The sequence below is a fragment of the Panicum virgatum genome, chromosome 7N (genome assembly GCF_016808335.1).
Source record: "Panicum virgatum strain AP13 chromosome 7N, P.virgatum_v5, whole genome shotgun sequence".
Lineage (NCBI taxonomy): Eukaryota > Viridiplantae > Streptophyta > Magnoliopsida > Poales > Poaceae > Panicum > Panicum virgatum.
Window position 1 is genome coordinate 41,775,620 of NC_053151.1, and position 18,558 is coordinate 41,794,177.

Consider the following 18,558-nt stretch of genomic DNA (forward strand, 5'->3'; position numbering starts at 1 on the left):
AGCATGAAACAGATACAGTTGGCGCAGATCGTGTCGGGATTGAAGCAATCTCTTGTACAATTAGATAACTAGATTGGTTGGTCTTCTGATCATTGAGTGCCATAACCACCGATGGAATAAACCAAATCACTTAAGAAAATGTCAATATGCTATAACAACATCAATCAGTATTTACTGTCAAATGGGAAAGGGGATGGAGCCACAGAGTATTACACCACACCTAACCTTTCACTATGGAACAAACAAAAGAATGAAGAAAAGAATAACCACCTCGATTAAACTATTTCATCAATCCCATTAGCCTCATATCTCCCTCTAGCCCACCCCCCAAAAAACAGAGCTGAGTGTAAGTGCAAAGGGTTCACACACGCATAGCATACAGTTACACTATTGTGATGTTAGCGGTAGCTTCCAAAATGTTTTCGTAGCCACAAGTATTTTCTCGGTACTGCCTGATTCTGGTTCACTGTCATGCACCTGGGCATTCCACCGAACTGACTGAGCAACCTGTGCTGCCTTGTTTATCACATCTGGGGAGCCCCGTATAACAGCAGTTCCTTCTGGCCGCAGTATGCGGTCCATCTCCAGCATGACATCAAATAGATCACATCTGAAAAAAGAAAGAGTCACATTTGTAAGGTTAATCACATAAAGGTACGACTACGGTAACATTCGTGCATAATATATTTGCTTGAATCTAGCAAGATTGAGGTTAATTGTACTATGAGCTGCTAAAGGCCAATACAATAGTACAGGAACAACTCCCAAAGTACTTCAGTTCTCCTGTGCTTTAATTGTTCACTCAAGTCAACCATAGCTAGATTTTTCTTAAAAAAATCATTCAAGTTCCATCACGATTTAGGATGCCTACTCAAACTCAAGCTTCTATAGGTTCTGAAGATGGATAGCACATTGCACTACTGACTGTTGAAACAAATAAATGAGTGGACTGACTGGACCTAAAATTCAGTAGCTGGAGCACATGCTGCTCAAGCCAATGGTTTCTGTATATTCTGAAGATGGAACACACATTACACTACTAGCCATCGAACAAATAAATGAGTGAACTGACTTGACTGGACCTAAAATTTAGCAGTTGGAGCACATGCTGCATAAGCCATTGCAAACAAATAAAAGATAAGGATTATGACATAAAAAACTAAATAGAAAACAAGTCTTAAGAAGTTTGTAAAGAAATACAGATTGTTACTAATTTACATTTGTGAGATTCACATGCAAGCAGCACTTTTTCTTAACATGTTTAGCAGTACAAGAGATGGACTATGAGATAAAGAAAAAGTATACCACATTAATACAGAAAATCATGCCGAAGTATTTGGAGAATAGACTACTGTAGTAAATGGGACAAAAAGGAAACAAGCACAAAATAAGGATCATAGAAAATTGGCACCATAACTCCAGGTATATGGCTGGTGTACCTGCTAGTGCCTGAAATTGGATCGTTTATCAAGGAGTCGATTGCATCCGCATGAATGAGATCATAAGTTCGAGGATATGTTGAGAATGGTTCACACCTGAGACCAAAAACATATAATCAGCAAAAATTCAGGACCATGACGATCTGTTTATTAGATGAATATTTCATCAACAAATAAACTTAAAATAACAAGTGCAACATATAAGCAGGAGCATTTGATAGTTGACAAAATAAGTCAACTATATGTCTAACTAATTGTGGAGTGACCAGACCTTGTAGAAAGTATACTTCTAAAAGCTATATGGTGTCTCTCAGATCTATTGAAAGAAGCAAATATCCATAGTACTAAAAATAGTAAAATACAGTTTCTGTTTAGTTCTGCAAAGCTGAGAGTTCCCAAGGATTATAATGTTAACTTGATTAGTTGATAAATGCTATGTCAGATACACCAGAAAATTCAAGCTAAAGTTTGCTGAAGTGCTAGCAAAGAGTTGTGGCGTAACAACTTTGTATGTTAAATTATCAATAAAATGATGTTCAACAAAATGCAGAAAAGTGAGAACTTATAGTTAAATGAGGCATTGGCATTAGTAGTAATTAACATTCATACCAGTCGTGATAAACCCCAATAAGGCCCCTATCATAGATAACTCCAAGTGTCAATGGTTTGCGAGCAGGAACAACATTCATCACCCATACAGGATCAGATACTATAGCGGCTGCGAAACCTCCAAGGAACGCATTCATATCCATGACATTGCGTATGTGTGTGGTCCCAAGCTTGACACCAAGTGATTTCTTATAATATGATACTCTCCTCACCCACTTCTGACTATCTATTTCAAACAAGTTTGCTCCATTGTTGATAAGTGATACCCTAGCAGAAGGTTTAGATAGCCTATCTGGCCACCTTTGAATGGAACCAATAGCTATTTCTTCAACCATAGAAACTTTACCAACACATTTCTTCAACTTGAAGTACCTGCATCAGAACTCGTATATATGAAAAAATACAACAGGCTTTCTAGCAACCTCAGTTTCAAGCTCTAAATATAGTTTGTAGGTACAGGAAAAAGAAGTACCATGCTTCATCTGGATCATCATCGGTGCTACACAGATCAAGGCCAAATTCATTTTGGTTAGGAAGACATGAAGCCTCAGCAGGTTTCTTCCAAATGGCAGTATTACCATCAACAGTCATCAATTTGTAGCACAAAGCTCCTGCCATTACTTGAAGTTCATCCCATTCCTTCTCCTGCTTCTTCCATCTCACAGGGGGACCCGATATGATTAGATACCCCCCTGGTCTAAGTAAACGGTCAACTTCAATCAAATAAGATCCATCTGCCAGAGTGTACAAGTCAGAGGCTGGTCCAAAAGTGTGTGCACATATGACATATACATGCACCTTATGGGATGCAGAAGAAGAAAAATATATGGGATGCAGAAGAAGAAAAATACTTACTATAGGCAGTAAAGGGTATCAAACACCGGGAGCAATGGACAAAATCAAAGGACTGTGCTGGAAATGGAAGACGACGCGTGCCCAACATCAAAAGAAATGCTGGAATTCCTCTCTCCAAAGCAAATTGTATTTGAGATTTATGAGAATCTCTTGGTGCAAATGAAAGTGTCATGATATTCTCCTTAAGCAAAAACCCTCCAAAGCTGGCAACCTTCAGAGAGGAAAAGATCATCGTATCCCTTTTTTTCTTAAAAATAAAACTTAGAACCTTCGAAGTTTGGTCTAAAATATTACCCCGCATCCCATATCAAGACCTGTCCTGAGGACACCAGTTTTCAGCGGAACATACTGGCTAAGCTTTTCAATGTATTGTTCAGCTCCATCAGGGAACATAGTCCCACCACCAGGAAAAATAAAGTATGAACCTTCATGCTTCATCCACCCTTGATGACCTTTCCTTTCAGCAATCTTACCGTAAGGCATGTTGTCATGCCAGATCTGAAAAGAGAAAAATGACTATGAGCAATAAATATCAATAAAATAAATGGAAAACTAATCTGCATTCCTATATTCCAATGATAAAACATTATAAAAAAGTCAACTATAATTGAAACTTAAAATTCCAAATTAATTTGATGGGCATTGTTTAAGGTCATATACCAAATTACCAATGCAACACGTCTAAGTTTTGAACTCTTCTGTTTTGCTAATTTAAGGCTATCATGCACACTACACTAGCACAGAATGTCTGATCACTTGCTTAAGCTTATACTGCCTCCTACAGAAACTGTAAACAACTGAGCGCACATCTATCATCTCCCAAGCCCTAATCCCAAAAATAATCTCTAGACAAGTAGACAGGCACAACTACCAGTAAGCGAATCCTTAGCCAATCTATCACTCTTGACATTATATAGAACTCACAGTTTTATAAGTGCATACTAGTAAACCCATTTGACACATGATTTGAATCAGTAGAGTAGACCATGAGGATTTAGTCACTACACCTAGATGCAGAAGCAAGTCATACAATAGCACAAAGCTACAAGTACGAAACTAAGCCAATCTAAGCTTCACAAATCGAATCAGGCGCTACAATGTACGCAAAAAAATATCAGATGAAACCAAGTTTCCACCAGCACTAGAACTCGCACACACCGACCGATGCTCAAAAAGTGCTGTAATTAACAAGCAATAAGTTATGACTTCTGAGAATCGAAAGGCCACTGCCGACGGCAGGCACCTTGTGGAGGCTCTCGGGCCAGGGCACGGGGATGCGGTAGCCGCTCGGCGGCGGGACGAGGCAGGCGGGCGCCTCGCCACGCGCGGGGCAGTGGCGCTCGCGGTAGTAGTTCATCTCGCGGCTGAGGCGGGAGCTTCGGCGTGGATCCTCGCAGGGGAGGAAGTCAACCTCCGAGGCAGCGCACGGCGGCACCGGCGCGGCGCCACCGGAGCGGGCAACGGAGAGCGGGTCCCCGGCCCCGCGGCGGGGCGTGAAGACGAGCGCGAGGAAGACGACCACTGCGAGGAGGAAGACCGCCCAGACGACATCGAGGAACGACCACTGCCAGCCGCCGGAGAGGGCGCCGCCCCGGCGGTGCGGCGGCAGGGAGCTGAGGAGCCCCATTGGGGGGCGGAGTCGGCGGCGAGTGTCCGAGCTCGATCGGATCAGGCCATCAGGGTTTTGATTTCGCGTGTTTTTCTTTGGTCTGGGTGTGTTGGACAAAGATGGCAACGGGTACGAAAAACCCGCGAATCCGCAGATACCCGACCCGCTGGGTGCGGATTTGGGTTTGGATTTGTACCCGCGGGAGCGGGTATGATTGTAAACCCAACGGGTATTCTATAACGGGTTTGAAAATTTAATATCCGAATCCGAAAACCCGCAAACCCGCTGACATGTGGACCCTAATACCATATATATATATATATATATATATATATATATATATATATATATATATATATATATATATATATATATATACCATCTCTAGGGTTTCTCTCATTTTCTCCCCACTCCCTGGCGCAAGCACCCGGCCGTCCGGTGGCGCCTCCAGGGCTCCAGGCCTCAGCGCCGCCTGCCGGCGCCCTCGCCCCTCCGCGCGCGCGGTGCGCCCAGGCCCCGGCGGACAGCGGCCCCCGACGCCCTCCCTCGTCCCTCCGCGCCCCGAGGCCACGACCCATGCGAGCGCAACCTCCGACCCCAGGCGAGCGCCCTCCCTCGTCCCTCGCGGGTACACGGGTATCCGCGGACAGCGGGTACGGGTTTGGGTTTTTACCCGTCACGGGTTGTGGGCGCGGGTGCGGGCACAGATTTAGGATTGCGGGTGCGGGTTTTTAAAATTAGTACCCGCGCGGATTTTACCCGTTGCCATCCTAGTGTTGGATTTCGGTGCTTTCGCGGGATGAACATCGCGGGGATCGGAAATGTCTGTCAGGTGACTAGGAACTAGGAATGGGATCGTCTTTTTTTGTTATGTTTAATCCGCATGATTAACATCTAATTTAAACAGCCATCTCCACTAACAAATTAAACAACCAGCTAATTTCCAATGCCGGTCATGACACGACGTAGCTCGGCATAAAAACGAGATCTGACGACATAAGAACAGCAGAGTTTGATTTGTCTTAAAACAGGCAGCAATTTGTTACCGTGCATTGTATAAAAGAACAAGAAGGTGTACTGCAGGTCGTATAGCCAATACTAGGAGCAAATAATTTTGTTGCACACTAGTTACTTCCTCCCGCTCCCCGTGCTTTAATAAGGCATTGGCACTTTCTTTCTTCATCTGTCGTCTCCCTCAACAAATTCATTTCGCACTGCTGCCCTTGCAAAGAGTTGCAGGATCATGTCTCTGCCATTTCCTATGCTGCCAGACTTGAATTCCCTTCATTTGAAAACGTAGGTTGTCTTAATTTTGTTCTAATTCGAACTCATCTAATTTTACTAAATTATAGAAAAAGATCTTAACATCTACTCGTACTGTATTAAAAGTAAACACGCTTCCATTTTGGGCCCATACGTGCTGCCATTTCGATCCGGCCCACCAGCATAACGTCTACGGACAGAGGAGGACAGCACTACCGGCATATATCCAGGAGTTGTGGGCTCGCATCCCCGACCCACTATGGGCCTTTAGCCCATCTGGTCGTTCACATCGCTGGCTCCGCTGTCGCTGCAGCGCCCTGTAGGTGATGGTGATGGTATTTCCGTAGAGCGAACATCGTGCGTCCACATTGTTAATCTGTACAGTATCGAGTTGAGATAAATAAATACACAATTTTACTAGTACTTGCAGAGAAAAAAATGAAGTTGATAAATAAATACACAAGTTTACTAGTAGGGGGGAATAGCATATAGCACTAGTCTGTTCGGGTGTTCAGCAAATAGCACTAGAAATTTGTGAATCTATAGAATAGCACCGGTTTCATCAAACAACTCTCAAAACCACACTCCATCTATTTGCTAACTCCTTTTCTTTAATTCTGGCCATTTTCTATACTTACAAATAGACCAATTTGCGCCTACTTCATCCCATTGTGTTGGCATCCCTATCTATCCCTTTTACAGTGGTTTGGATAAATAAATTGCAAATATCTCCACATAGCATATTGCATATTTACATATAATAGGTCAACTTTATCTTACATAGAGGCATCACCTTACATATTAATAATCTAGTTTTGTATTCACATCAAAATAACTACTGTAAATTGCATGGATCACAAAATATCACACAATTCTCATGCACCAATAGAACTAAGTTTGATATTCAGACATCTCAAATGAGCTACTAAGATGCATGGATCACAAAATATCACACAAATTCCATGCATTAGTACTAGACCATCATTTTATTCCACTTGGCGATGCAGCTCCTCCATCCTGGGACAGCACAAGAAGGCGCTTGACTGAGTTAGTGATAGTAGATGACCCTTGAGCATACTCTTGGCCTCCCTGTAACAAAGATATCCTTCTTCGAGTAATACTGCCCGGAGAAATATTAACAGCAGGCACTATCTTTGGCTTGACTGCCCTGTTCTTTGGTTTGGAAGGTGCCTTCCTGCATTCACAAAAAAGTCACTTACAGTACATTAGTAAACTGAGTAGATATGATTTCCTAACTTACCTTTTCTTTGGAACACTACAGCTAGGATCATGCTGTCCAACTTCTCCACATATTTCACAATTTTCCAATTTCCTTGCACCTGGTTCATGGCTTGCCTTGAATCTGTTCTTTAGTTTTCTTCCTGTCCTATCTTCAACTTGGGTGGACGCAACTTAAAACCCAAGCTTACCTTAGGCCACTGAGACTTGTCAGTCATTGTTGGAATGGTACCACTGTATGCAATCTTGAACCTCTCAACGGAGTAATAATCATGAACAAATGAGTCCAAGTCAATATTTCTCTCGGATTAGAAGGGGACCGTGATGTACAAATCAGATTGGGATTGGGATTGGGATTGGAATTAGGATTAAGGTGTGAACTCATCCTACAGAAGTGCCGTGACTTCCACCATCCAGTCCCCTGTTGACGGCCAACCCATCGCCGTCGATCCCTTCGTCACCAGTGCTGTTTTCTAAACCTATACCATGCCTGCGATGCTGTTTCACGAAAACCAGTGCTGTTTCGTGAACACCGTCCTATACGTTGTTTACTGAATTTCCCCTTACTAGTACTTGCAGCGAAATCACACCGTGTTGACCAGTAGGTCAAGAACGGCCGGACATGCCGTGCACTCGACCTCTGACAAACTACTGCAACTACCAGTAGCACTTCATCAACACCTGTGTGTCAGTTCGCTGACTGCACGAGCCACGTTGTCTGACGTACATAAAGTCACCTTGCGATTTTCCCACGGAGAAAAACATGTCGTGTTTAAATCCAAAAACACAAAATGCAAAAAAATTTATAAATTACTTGCATGATGTACTAAATGTAGTCAAAAAGTAAATCACATTACTCAAATGGACTATAAATCGCGAGATGAATCTAATGAGCCTAATTAGGGCTTGATTAGACACTAAATTGATACAGTAATGCTACAGTAAACATGCTTTCATGATCTTCTAGTTAGGCTCATTAGATTCGTCTCGTAGATCTATAATTAGTTTTATGATTAGTCTACATTTAATACTTCAAATATTAAAAATTTCCTTCCAAAAACGCACTCAGGGGAGGCGGCGGCGCGCTGCGGCGCGGCCTAGAGCGGCACAGGGGCGGCCAGCAGTGGGCGACGGCTTGGCGGTAGCGGCGGCACCCAAAAACGAGCGTGGAAACTGCGGGAACGTGCCAGAACGAGGAGAGCATGAGCTTCACTGCATCACCTAGGGTCGATTTGAGCCATTGGGCAAAGGAAACGGTGGCCGGACGATAGAGTTCCACTGTGGGCGGATCTTGAACGGTAATGGAGGCCGACAGCTGGAAAATCCTCTATTCCCGGCGAGATGGGGGTCGGTGCTCGGGTCTGAGGGGTCGTGGAGGGAGCTAGGGAGGTAAAGGAGCTTCGAGTGCGATGGATTTGAAATCGATGGAGAGAACTGCGTGGATTTCGCCGGCGAAGGCGAGTTGCTCGAGCTCCGTTAATGGTGGCCGGAGGAAGAAGAAATACCGAGCGTGCGAGAGAGAGGAGGGCGAGGCGGCGGCGGCGGCCTACTCCCACACGGGGCCTCAGGGAGGTGCCCACGTTCTGGAAGGGCCAGTGCGCGGCAGGCGCCGGGTTCAACCCCTCCGCCTGCAACCGGAAGCTTGTCGGCGCGCGCTTCTTCAACAGGGTACGAGGCCGCCATGGGGCCCATGGACACGGACCGGGTGTCGTGCTCCCCGCGCGACGACGACGGCCACGGCACGCACACGTCCTCCACGGCCGCCGGCGCCGCTGTGCCCGACGCCAGTCTGTTTGGGTTCGCGGCCAGGACGCAGCGCAGCATGGCGTGCTCTCGCTCTGGCTTGGCAGCAAGAAGAAGAGGCAAAAAGGAAGGCTCTAGTGCTTACTTTCACTTACATGTGGGGTCCGTGGCAGCTTCTGTCGCCGTAACAACAGAATTTAACGGAATGGCATCGAAGAAATGAAACATTAAATTCTGATTGCAACGAAGGAATGACTTATTTTTTAGTGGCATTGAAGGAATTAATATAAATTTTAATGACATTCAAAGAATTAACTCGCTGGATAACGCCGCACGCATGTTCACAGAGTACGCGAGGTCCCGCTCCCGCATGGGTGTCGTAAATAAAAAGCAGGAAAGGCCCTGCAGCCTGCGCCCCCCCCCCCCCCCCCCCCGCCCGCGCCATTGCCGGCCCCCCGCCATGGCCGGCTCCCGGCGGGCCGCAAGGTCCAGGAGCAAGGTGTGAATCCGTGGACCTTGATCGTTGATCCACTAGTCCTCTGCACTCCAGTTCGGTTACGAGCGCCACGTGAAGTGCTGTGAAATCGTTGAAGCCGCGGCCGGCCTGGCGTGTCCTTTGTTAACAAGGAGCAAGGATCACCTACCCCGCTGTGCCCAGTTGCAGCCTCGCAGTCGCAGCACTAGTGTCGCCTTGAAGAAAAAAAAAAGTTATGGCGTTCGAGCGTGCGTCACGCGCATGCACGTTGCGAAATCTCTACTGTTCTTAGGCCAGGATAAAAGCTCGGGTGTGCTTACAGATGTCCAAAAGGGCCGGCCGATGCTGCGGCGCCGGACACGACATTAAAAAACACGACATGAACCCGGTACGGCACGATAGATTTAGTGTCAGTGCCAGCACGAATATGACATAGTGTAATGTGTGGGCTGAACCCCCAGCACACAGTGCCGGCACGGACATGACACGGATAATAGGTCGGCACGGACCTGGCACGGTACCTATTTGATATTAGCCGTTAGATCTGATCTACTAGTTGTTAGCCTTACAGGTTTACAGGACCGGGAGGCCACTTAAGACCCGTAACATTGACCGGCGTATATATGCCACGAACGACGCCTCTCACGCTCACCTCTCGCCTCTCCCGCTCCGGCCGCCGATGGTCGTTGTCCTGAGCCATTTAGTCTTGCTCTTGTGCTACACCGTCGTCCTCCTGCTCGACTCCCCTTCTCTTTTCGTACTCGGCTGTCAGATTTAGATCGGAGCCGCAGTCCGGCCGGTAAAGCTGCATTGCGCCTCCATCGTCGGTCCGGCACGGCACTACCACAGGACTTTTTCCCCTTCTAGTCCCATCCTTCTCTCCCATCTCCAGTCTCCTCGGATTCATCCCAAAACCCGAATTTTGAGTATTTTGAGCCTTTTTGTGGTGGCACTAGCACGGCGTGCTAATCGTGCTGCCGGCACGACACGGCACGGTTAAGTGACTATAGTGTAGTGCTGGGGACGAGTGGCCAGCACGCAGTGCCGCACGGTACGGCACGACTAAAGATTAGTGTCGAATAGTATCAGTGTGAAATAATGTTAGTGCAGTGTCGGGTTGGGCTGCACGTTTAGACATTTATAAGTGTGCTAAAGGCACCCTGAGGCAGTGATACGATACGAGTACTCTACAACGCTCCTACGGTGTGCACGGTGTCGCAAAAGTCTACGGGATCATCAAGGTTCACTGTTAACGCGGCGGACGCACAGCCGCCCCCCCTCAACGCGACCGGAGACCAATCGCATTGACATTTGACTGGGGTTGCGACAGCGCTGTTGACTCCGAACCGGCCGGACCTACACCTACTGCGACGAATCATCGATGTCTCTCGACTTATAGACTGGGTTTCTTTTAGCCACCGGTGCGACAAAATTGCCGCCCACCCGTAGCGGTAAACCGGACCGGTTTAATCAGTTATCAGAAAAAACCGGGCATATTCAAAATCCAAACCAAAAACTCATGTTCAACCGGTTCCTATCGGCTAGCCGACCGGTTGGACCGGTTTACCGGTCCGGTTTGATCGGTTACCGATCGGTTTGAGTGGTAACCGCCCAAATTCAAAAAAATTTCTTTTTTGATTTAAATTCAAATGTCCGCAAAGTATACTAAATGAATATTTGTATAATATGTTTTAGCCTAAATGAAACCTTCAACCCTCTTTTATACTATTTTTACATTGTATTTGTATACTTTTATATGCACGTTTTTTGTTTAACTTCAAATGCTCGCAAAGTATACTAAATGAACGAATATTTGAAAAAAATTGACACAATTACATTCGTTGCAACTTGAAGTATTTTTAGAATTTTTTTAAAATTCAAATTTGAATTTTGAATTTGGACCGGTTTGAAACCGGCCGGAACCGAAACCGATCCGGACCGATTTGACCGGTTACCGGTAAAACCAGACCGATTCTGGTCGGGATTGTTAACCCTCTCATGGACCAACGCAACGTTCCTCCAGTACTCTTCTACTAGAGCACGAGATTTCACTGTTTAGCCCTATCTCCATTATCCACTCGCTCCGTTGGCAGATCACATCACATCCTGACGGGGTGTTTAGTTCCCAAATTTTTTTTTACAGTAACCATCACTTCGAATCTTTGGACACATGCACAAAGCATTAAATGCACGTGAAAAAATAACTAATTACACAGTTTAATTGATTAGAACGAGATGAATCTTTTAAACCTAATTAATACATAATTAGACATTAATTACCAAATAATAACGAAATGTGTTACGGTACCCAAAACCAAACTTTTTCACCAACTAAACTCCGCTGAGTAAAATGCACGACCGATGCTTTTATTGTTATCTATCTAGATTTCTAAATTTCTAAAATGCACATATTTAAAATCCACAAACTTGCTAGTTGTGTCATGTGAAGTCAAAATTACCATTTTTATGTTATAAATCTAGAGTACTAATGCTGACGTGAAACTTACATGTTGGCCTAAACTTTTTTTTTGAATTTTTACACTTAGCTCTTATAGTTTCGTTTGAAAACTTTATTTCCGAATGACTGTGTATTCGAAGATCTGTCTCTCTCGTTGACTACTTTTTGACCTGTCTCTCAATGACTGTGTATTCGAAGATCGCAAACAGTAGTCAGCTATGTAGTGCAGAATCGTTTGATTCCACCCATGCCGGGCGGGCGGCTGGCCATTGTCCCATCGAGTCCTCTCTAGACCTGTCGTTCCGTCCCATCAAGATTCCCCGCACAGGACCTGTAATTTGCACACGACGCCGTACATGGCAACATGTGTCTGCGCCGGTGCTTAAAGAAAGGTTTGGGGTTGGGGGCATGGAGCCATGGAGATGGAGGTAGATGGATAGGCGCGGGCGCGCAGGCGCAGCTTCCTGCCTACTAGGGTTGAAAATGGGACGGGAAAATCCCGTCCCGACTGGCTCCGTTTACCGTTTAAACCGATCGTAAACTGTTTTTGCGAAAAAAATGAGAAAATAGGGAAACAAAACGGGAAAACGGGCGGGAACGGGAACAGGAACGGGAACGGTTGGGGTGTTTTCCCGACCGTTTTCACGGTTCCCGTTTTCAGACGGGAAAATTCCCGCGGGAATTCCCGTATTTGTCGTAGTCGGCTGTGTTACCTGTGTTGGAAACGTGAATTGTTGTTTGCATGTGTTCCAACGTGAATTGTGAATTCGTGATTCACTTTACCTGTGTTTCTTAGTTATACGAGTCTTATTTCCATGTTATTTATGCATAGTTGTAATTATTTTATCGAGATAAATGTTTGAAGTGGTTGTATGTATTTTCCCGTTTTGAGTTATCGATTCCCGATCGTAATCGGCATGCTCCCGACCGATTGATTCCGTTCCCGATATCCCGTAATACCGATTTCGTTTTCCCGTCCGATTTTCCCGTTCCCGTTTCCGTTCCCAACCAAAAAATACAGTTGCGGGAACGGTTGAGGGGTTTTCCCGACCGTTTTCATCCTACTACTGGTGCCTACTGCTGCCGCGAGCTCGCGGGGCAGGAAAGCGGCCGCCGGCCGGGCGCGTTTGCGCACAGCTGCGTGCCCGCAGCACGGCCGTTGGCAGGGCGGACGCCTGGCCCTGGCCGCCAAAGGGTTCGCACGTTCCCCCCTCCTGCGATCCAGGACGGCTGGACGGGGCTCTGCGAGCCAGCGGCGTCACGGGCACGGACTCCGACTGTGCTGCACCCAGGTGAACCGCTCGTACAGCAAGCATCAAAGGTAGAGGTAGCCTCGTCGATGGCCCAGGGCCCCAGGCCCCCCCTGCCGTGCGGGGCTTGTTTTTACGGGGGGCGCCAGGTAGCCTCGTCGAGTATATCACTGTGGCACAGTACCAGCGGCCGCCGCAGCAATGAGACAAAAGAGAACGGACAAAGGCGAGGTGCTAGAGCACGTGCGGATGACCCACCCGTGCCGACGCTAACCAAACAAACAAAGCTTATTTCCCTATAAAAAATGAACAAATTAATGAGTAAAACGAACTGGAATTAAGAGCACGGACAACCTCACAGCCACGGTCCAAACGTTCTTAGCGCCGCCCCTTCTCAAGACCGGCGGCACTCAAAACCGAACAAACCCGGAGAAAAAAAAAACGAAAAAGAGAAGGCACGGCCCCGCCCCACCCTGCCATGCGCGTACGAGCACGCTGACAGACACATGCAACGAGGTGCATGGCGCTCAGCGCAGCAGCTCAGGGATGGAAAGAGAGCGGGTGCCTGTGTCTCAGAGACGGCAGCCGGTCGCCCTTGGCCTCTGGCCTGCGAACAAGCAGCCCCCGCTTGCCAAACAGAGCATTTCGGGGCCTTTTCTACGCCTCCCGTCCCACCCCTCTGCAACCACATGCTGCCCTGCCCGTCTGGCGGGGCGGCCCTGCACGCGATGCCACGGCGCGAGGCGCGTCCAAGCAAACCGGTTGGTCGCGCTGCCTGCAGCCAGCGTGCGCATGGCATGGAGACGACGGCGGCGGGGGCAGCGTGGCCGCGCAGGCCGGCTCGTCGCGTGGCTGGCGCCGGACGCTTCCGTGATCCCTTCCCAGTCCCAGCGCCGCGCCGCGCCGCGCGACGCTTCGCCTGCTGGTCCGGCCGGTCGGGCTAAAGATTCGCCGGCCGGGATGAGGTCGCGATCGGCGCCCTCCGCCGCCGCTGCGGCGCGTCCACACCGAGTGTCCGAGTTGCCGTCTGCGCCGGTCGGTTTCAGCACGTGGCGGCAGGTCCCAGGCCGGGGGCGCAGACCATGTGCTCGCCGGGGGCCGCGATCTTGGTCGCATGCCCGGGTGCAACGGCTTGCCGGCTCCGTCGTTGCGCGCCCGTGCTCGTGTCTGACGCGGCGCCGCTGTTCCCCGATCTACGTGTTCCACAGTGCTGCCCGCCGCGACGGCGCGCCCACCGGCGGTGGCTGCATCAATGGGGCGCGGGCAGGGTTCACAATTTCGTTTTTATTGTTCCGAATTTCGTTTTTTGACTAAAGTTTGACTTTCATATTTTTGAATTTAAAACCGAAATCACGCACTTTCCAGACCGAAATTCGCTTCCCGGTGTAGTCCGAAAACGAAAAATTTCACTAAAATTCGGTGAAATCCCGCCGAAATTGTGAACCCTGGGCGCGGGTGACGTGAGGCGATACGGTAGCAGTTCACCTGCTGCCGATCGGGTTCTGAGTTTCTGACGGTGCATCCGGGGCATGCAGTTTGCATTTGTGCCTTCGATGCTTCCCGTGAGCACAACACCAACGGGTTGTGAACTGGTCTAGCTTCACCAGGAAAAAAGAAGTCCATTCGTTTCTGAGGAAGAAAATCATCGAACATTCCCTTCAGCAACAGATCAGTGGATGAGACCAACGCCATGACCAGCAGAGGCGACGGATCACGCATCATTGCGAGTTGGTAGAGGCTGTGTGTTAGATGGAGTGAAAAGGATGCGAAAAGTCACATCGACGTTGTAGTACACTGTAGCACTTTTCGTTTGTTTGTGGTAAATATTGTCCTAACATGATCTAACTAGCCTCAAAAGATTCGTCTCGCAACGTACATCAAAACTATACAATTAGTTTTTTTATTTACCTACATTTAGTACTCCATGCATAGATCATTTGTTATATTTAATGTTTCGATGCGATGGAAATATGATGGAAAGTTTGGATTTTTGGGGAGTTTTGGGGCATCTAAACACACCCAGAGTATCGAGATTCTTGTGAGGGGTCAGAACCACAAAAAAATTGTCTTTCGGAAAGGAAAAACAAACAAAATAATTGGACCGGCCGGGAACGAGTCATCCATCAACTACTAAATATAGTCCTTGCCATCATCACAGGGCCTAAACCGTCAATGGAGGGCGATGGTTGGAGGCGCGTCGCTTTCGCCAGTGCTTCATCATGCAGTACGACGAGGCGACGATCAGAACAGAGCATGGCGCACTCGCACCTCCATGCTGCGTTGCCAGGCTTTCGTCCGTCCTCGCCTCCTCGGCCCCCATCCATCGGGTGCTAACGGCCACCCCTCTCATGCTCTTCCATTCTCTACCAAAGGCGGTGGGCACAGAGGGACTGTGCACGGGTGCTTTGGATTCGAGCTGATCATTGGTACAGCCAAACAGGCACCAAATCCAGCTTAAATCCGGCACAGGGCTCCTCCTGCACGAAGCCACCAGAAAAAAAAAACCCCGGACTAACATCCACAGAGCATGGCGATCGGCAATGCCGGTGTCATCTTCCAGCAAGGCATCATGTGGCACTATCACGCTGTAGATGTGTAGGGAATGAAATGGATGCTGTAGCTTGATGGCTGCGCAAGGTGGCAACGAAAATGTTGTATGTAGCTCGTGTGACCACTGACCACTGACCACCCACCAACCCATCCATCCAGGACGAGAATGCCTGGCGATGAACAGGCAGGGGGGCACCCATGGCCACGAGCCTCTTCAAGGCTCTGCTTTTTTGTTTGGTGACGCAGTACGGGTCTCTGAATTCCCTCACTACTAATACCTCCACAAACAAACTTTAAATGTTAGTGTGCTAACTTTTCGGAGAAGGCAAAGGCAAATTCGACAAAACTAGCGACAAATCTACCTGCGGTGTGTTTAGATCCCAAAACCCCACAAAATCCAAACTTTCCGTCACATCAAAATCAAATCGAAATATTAAATATAGCAAATGACCTATGCATGGAGTACTAAATGTAGGTAAATAAAAAATTAATTGTATAATTTTGATGTACGTTGCGAGACGAATCTTTTGAGCCTAGTTAGGTCATGGTATGACAATATTTAAAAAAATAAACGAAAAGTGCTACAGTGTGCTACAGTGTCCGATGCGACTTTTTCTTCCACTTTTTCGAAGGATCTAAACACACCCCCGATGCTTCGGATGATTCTTCTGCCGGTCAAGCTTCCTTTGAGGTTTCATGTGAAGTCACCATTAATCGCTAGCTCCCTGTATCAACATCAAAGCCGGTACGGAGTGCACACTGGCAACATTCGGAGGCAGCTTTGAATTCCCTGCGATCCCAATCTCTCATTACCGCTAGGCAATGGCGCTGATAAAGACATGTACTGCTCACATTAGTGTTGCTACTAATAACACACCACCGATCTAATAACTTGGAGAGCTTTATTTATTTATTGGAAGAAAAGAAGTAGTAGCCGGTTACAAAACAGCCAGCCAAGAGAATATACTAGCAGATACTGCCATCAAATGGCCGAATCTTCAGACACGGGATCAGAATAGAAGTGCACCCGGCTGTATCCGGCCTCCTTTTCCTGCCTCCATTTGTGATCCAACTAATATTTTTTTAAAAAAATAAATGATTCAACCAATAATCACAGGAGCCGAAAGCCGGAGCGCGTGGGCCCCTGGACAAGACTAGTTTAGGGGCGAAAGAAGGCGGGTGGGAGCTGGAAGCACACACGGAAAAATTCCGCGGCGGCTGTTCCCCGGTGGAACGGCGGGCGGTTGGGCGTGTTTAGTTGTTTACCTGTAAAAATTTTGTAAAGGAATTTTATTAATTTGAAGTACTAAATGAAGTTTATTTATAAAACTTTTTGCACAGATTGATTGTAAATCGCGAGACGAATTTAATGATACTAATTAATACATAATTAATCCATAATTAGCAGATAGTTACTGTAGCATCACTATTGCAAATCATAAATTATAGTAGGTTTATTAGATTTGTCTCGCGATTTACAACCCATCCATGCAAAAAAATTTATAAATAAAATTCATTTAATACTCTATGCATGTGTCAAAATATTCATGGGTAAAAATATAAACAGTCCTAAAAAAAGGCCGATGGTGAAGGTGGTGGCCTGGGAAAGCTCAGTGCAGCTGCAGCCAGCGTTGGCGTCGCCTCACCGGCACTCGGAGCCTCGCCGCAGCACACCGACACCTCCCGGGCCCCGGCTTCTCCTCCCACACCAAGCACAAAACCCTCCCCCCGCTCGCCTCCCGAAACACGCGCAAAGGTTTCGAGCGTCGAGACGGCAGGAGGGGAGCGACGCCCTCGTGCCCAGGGTTAAAAAAACCGCTGGGAACCGGACCGGTTACCGCGGTTACCGGTCTAACCGGCCCGGACCGGTTCCGGTTCCGGCCGGTTCAAACCGGGCCCAAATTCAAATTTTAAATTTGAATTCTAAAAAATGGAAAAATCTCCAAAAAATCTTAAAAATATTTCAAGTTGTGACGAATTTAATGATGTCAAATTTTTTCAAATATTCGTTCATTTAGTATACTTTGCGAGCATTTGAAGTTAAACAAAAAAACGTGCATACAAAAGTATACAAATACAATGTAAAAGTAGTAAAAAAAGGGTTGGAGGGTTCATTTAGGCTAAAACATGTTATACAAACATTCATTTAGTATACTTTGCGGATATTTGAATTTAAACAAAAAAAGAAAAAAAATTGAATTTAGTGGGTTACCAGTCAAACCGACCGGTTACCAGTCAAACCGACCGGTAACCGGTCAAACCGGACCGGTAAACCGGTCTAACCGGCCGGTTAACCGTTCGAAACCGGTATAACTGCGGGTTTTGAATTCAAATTTGAGTTTGACCGGTTTTTACCGGTAACCGGTCAAACCGGACCGGTTAGCCGGAACCGGACGCCGGCGGTTCGGTCCGGTCGGTCGGATAAAAAAACCCTGCTCGTGCCACTTCCGCGCCGCCGTTCGTTCTCCGGAGCCTGCCGGTGGCGTTGCGTCATCCGCACGCTGAGTCGCGGTTAACGATGAGGGGAAGCTTGCTTAGCTCTGTTAAGCTCCTCTTTTCATGGCGGTGGAAAAAAAAAGAAATGCACCAACGTGAGCTTAACCCGTGCAGGTGTCTTCTTCTCGGGGCCCTGCCGCCATCGTTTCACGACGGTGGTTAGCACGAGACCAACTGATTGCCGAGCGAGGGAGCGAGCTCGGCAAGTGGCTCCAATGGCTACCGGACGATACAGCTAGTGCCATTAAAACAAGTCACAGCTCACCAGATAGGCCCGAGACAGACCGGCCGGGGCAAACAAGCGAACGGGTCCACCGATGGACAAAGCAATTAGAGACGCTTTTTTTGCTCAATAAGCCTTCTTTTTCTAGTGAAATGCAGTACTACTGTCTGATAGTGGCAAAAGAATCTTTTCATGCTGGTTAGGGTTAGCTACGGGATGCTGTAAGCAAAGATTGGGACTGGATAGGACATATGTAGAACAGGATGAAGCTAAAGATCTCATGAGGAAAAGCATTTGTGATCAGCATTGTGCCAGCACAGACAGCACTGCAGCAAAACATACAGATCCA

General features: G+C 47.3%; 1 protein-coding gene across 2 annotated transcripts; it reads right to left on the reverse strand.

The window, feature by feature from the left end:
• Positions 1-110: 110 nt before the first annotated feature.
• LOC120681836 (probable pectin methyltransferase QUA3) lies at positions 111-4,599 on the reverse strand. 2 transcript variants are annotated; one of them, XM_039963476.1, is made up of 8 exons: positions 4,147-4,530; positions 3,198-3,401; positions 2,904-3,114; positions 2,521-2,782; positions 2,049-2,420; positions 1,440-1,535; positions 372-610; positions 111-320 (listed from the first exon to the last, which is right to left on the reverse strand). In XM_039963476.1, the coding sequence occupies exons 1-7, from the start codon at positions 4,528-4,530 to the stop codon at positions 388-390; spliced, it is 1,752 nt and encodes a 583-aa protein (XP_039819410.1). In that variant the 3' UTR covers positions 111-320; positions 372-387. The 2 variants fall into 2 exon arrangements, with proteins under 2 accessions (XP_039819410.1, XP_039819409.1); XM_039963475.1 differs by having other exon boundaries at positions 115-610; positions 4,147-4,599.
• Positions 4,600-18,558: the final 13,959 nt, after the last annotated feature.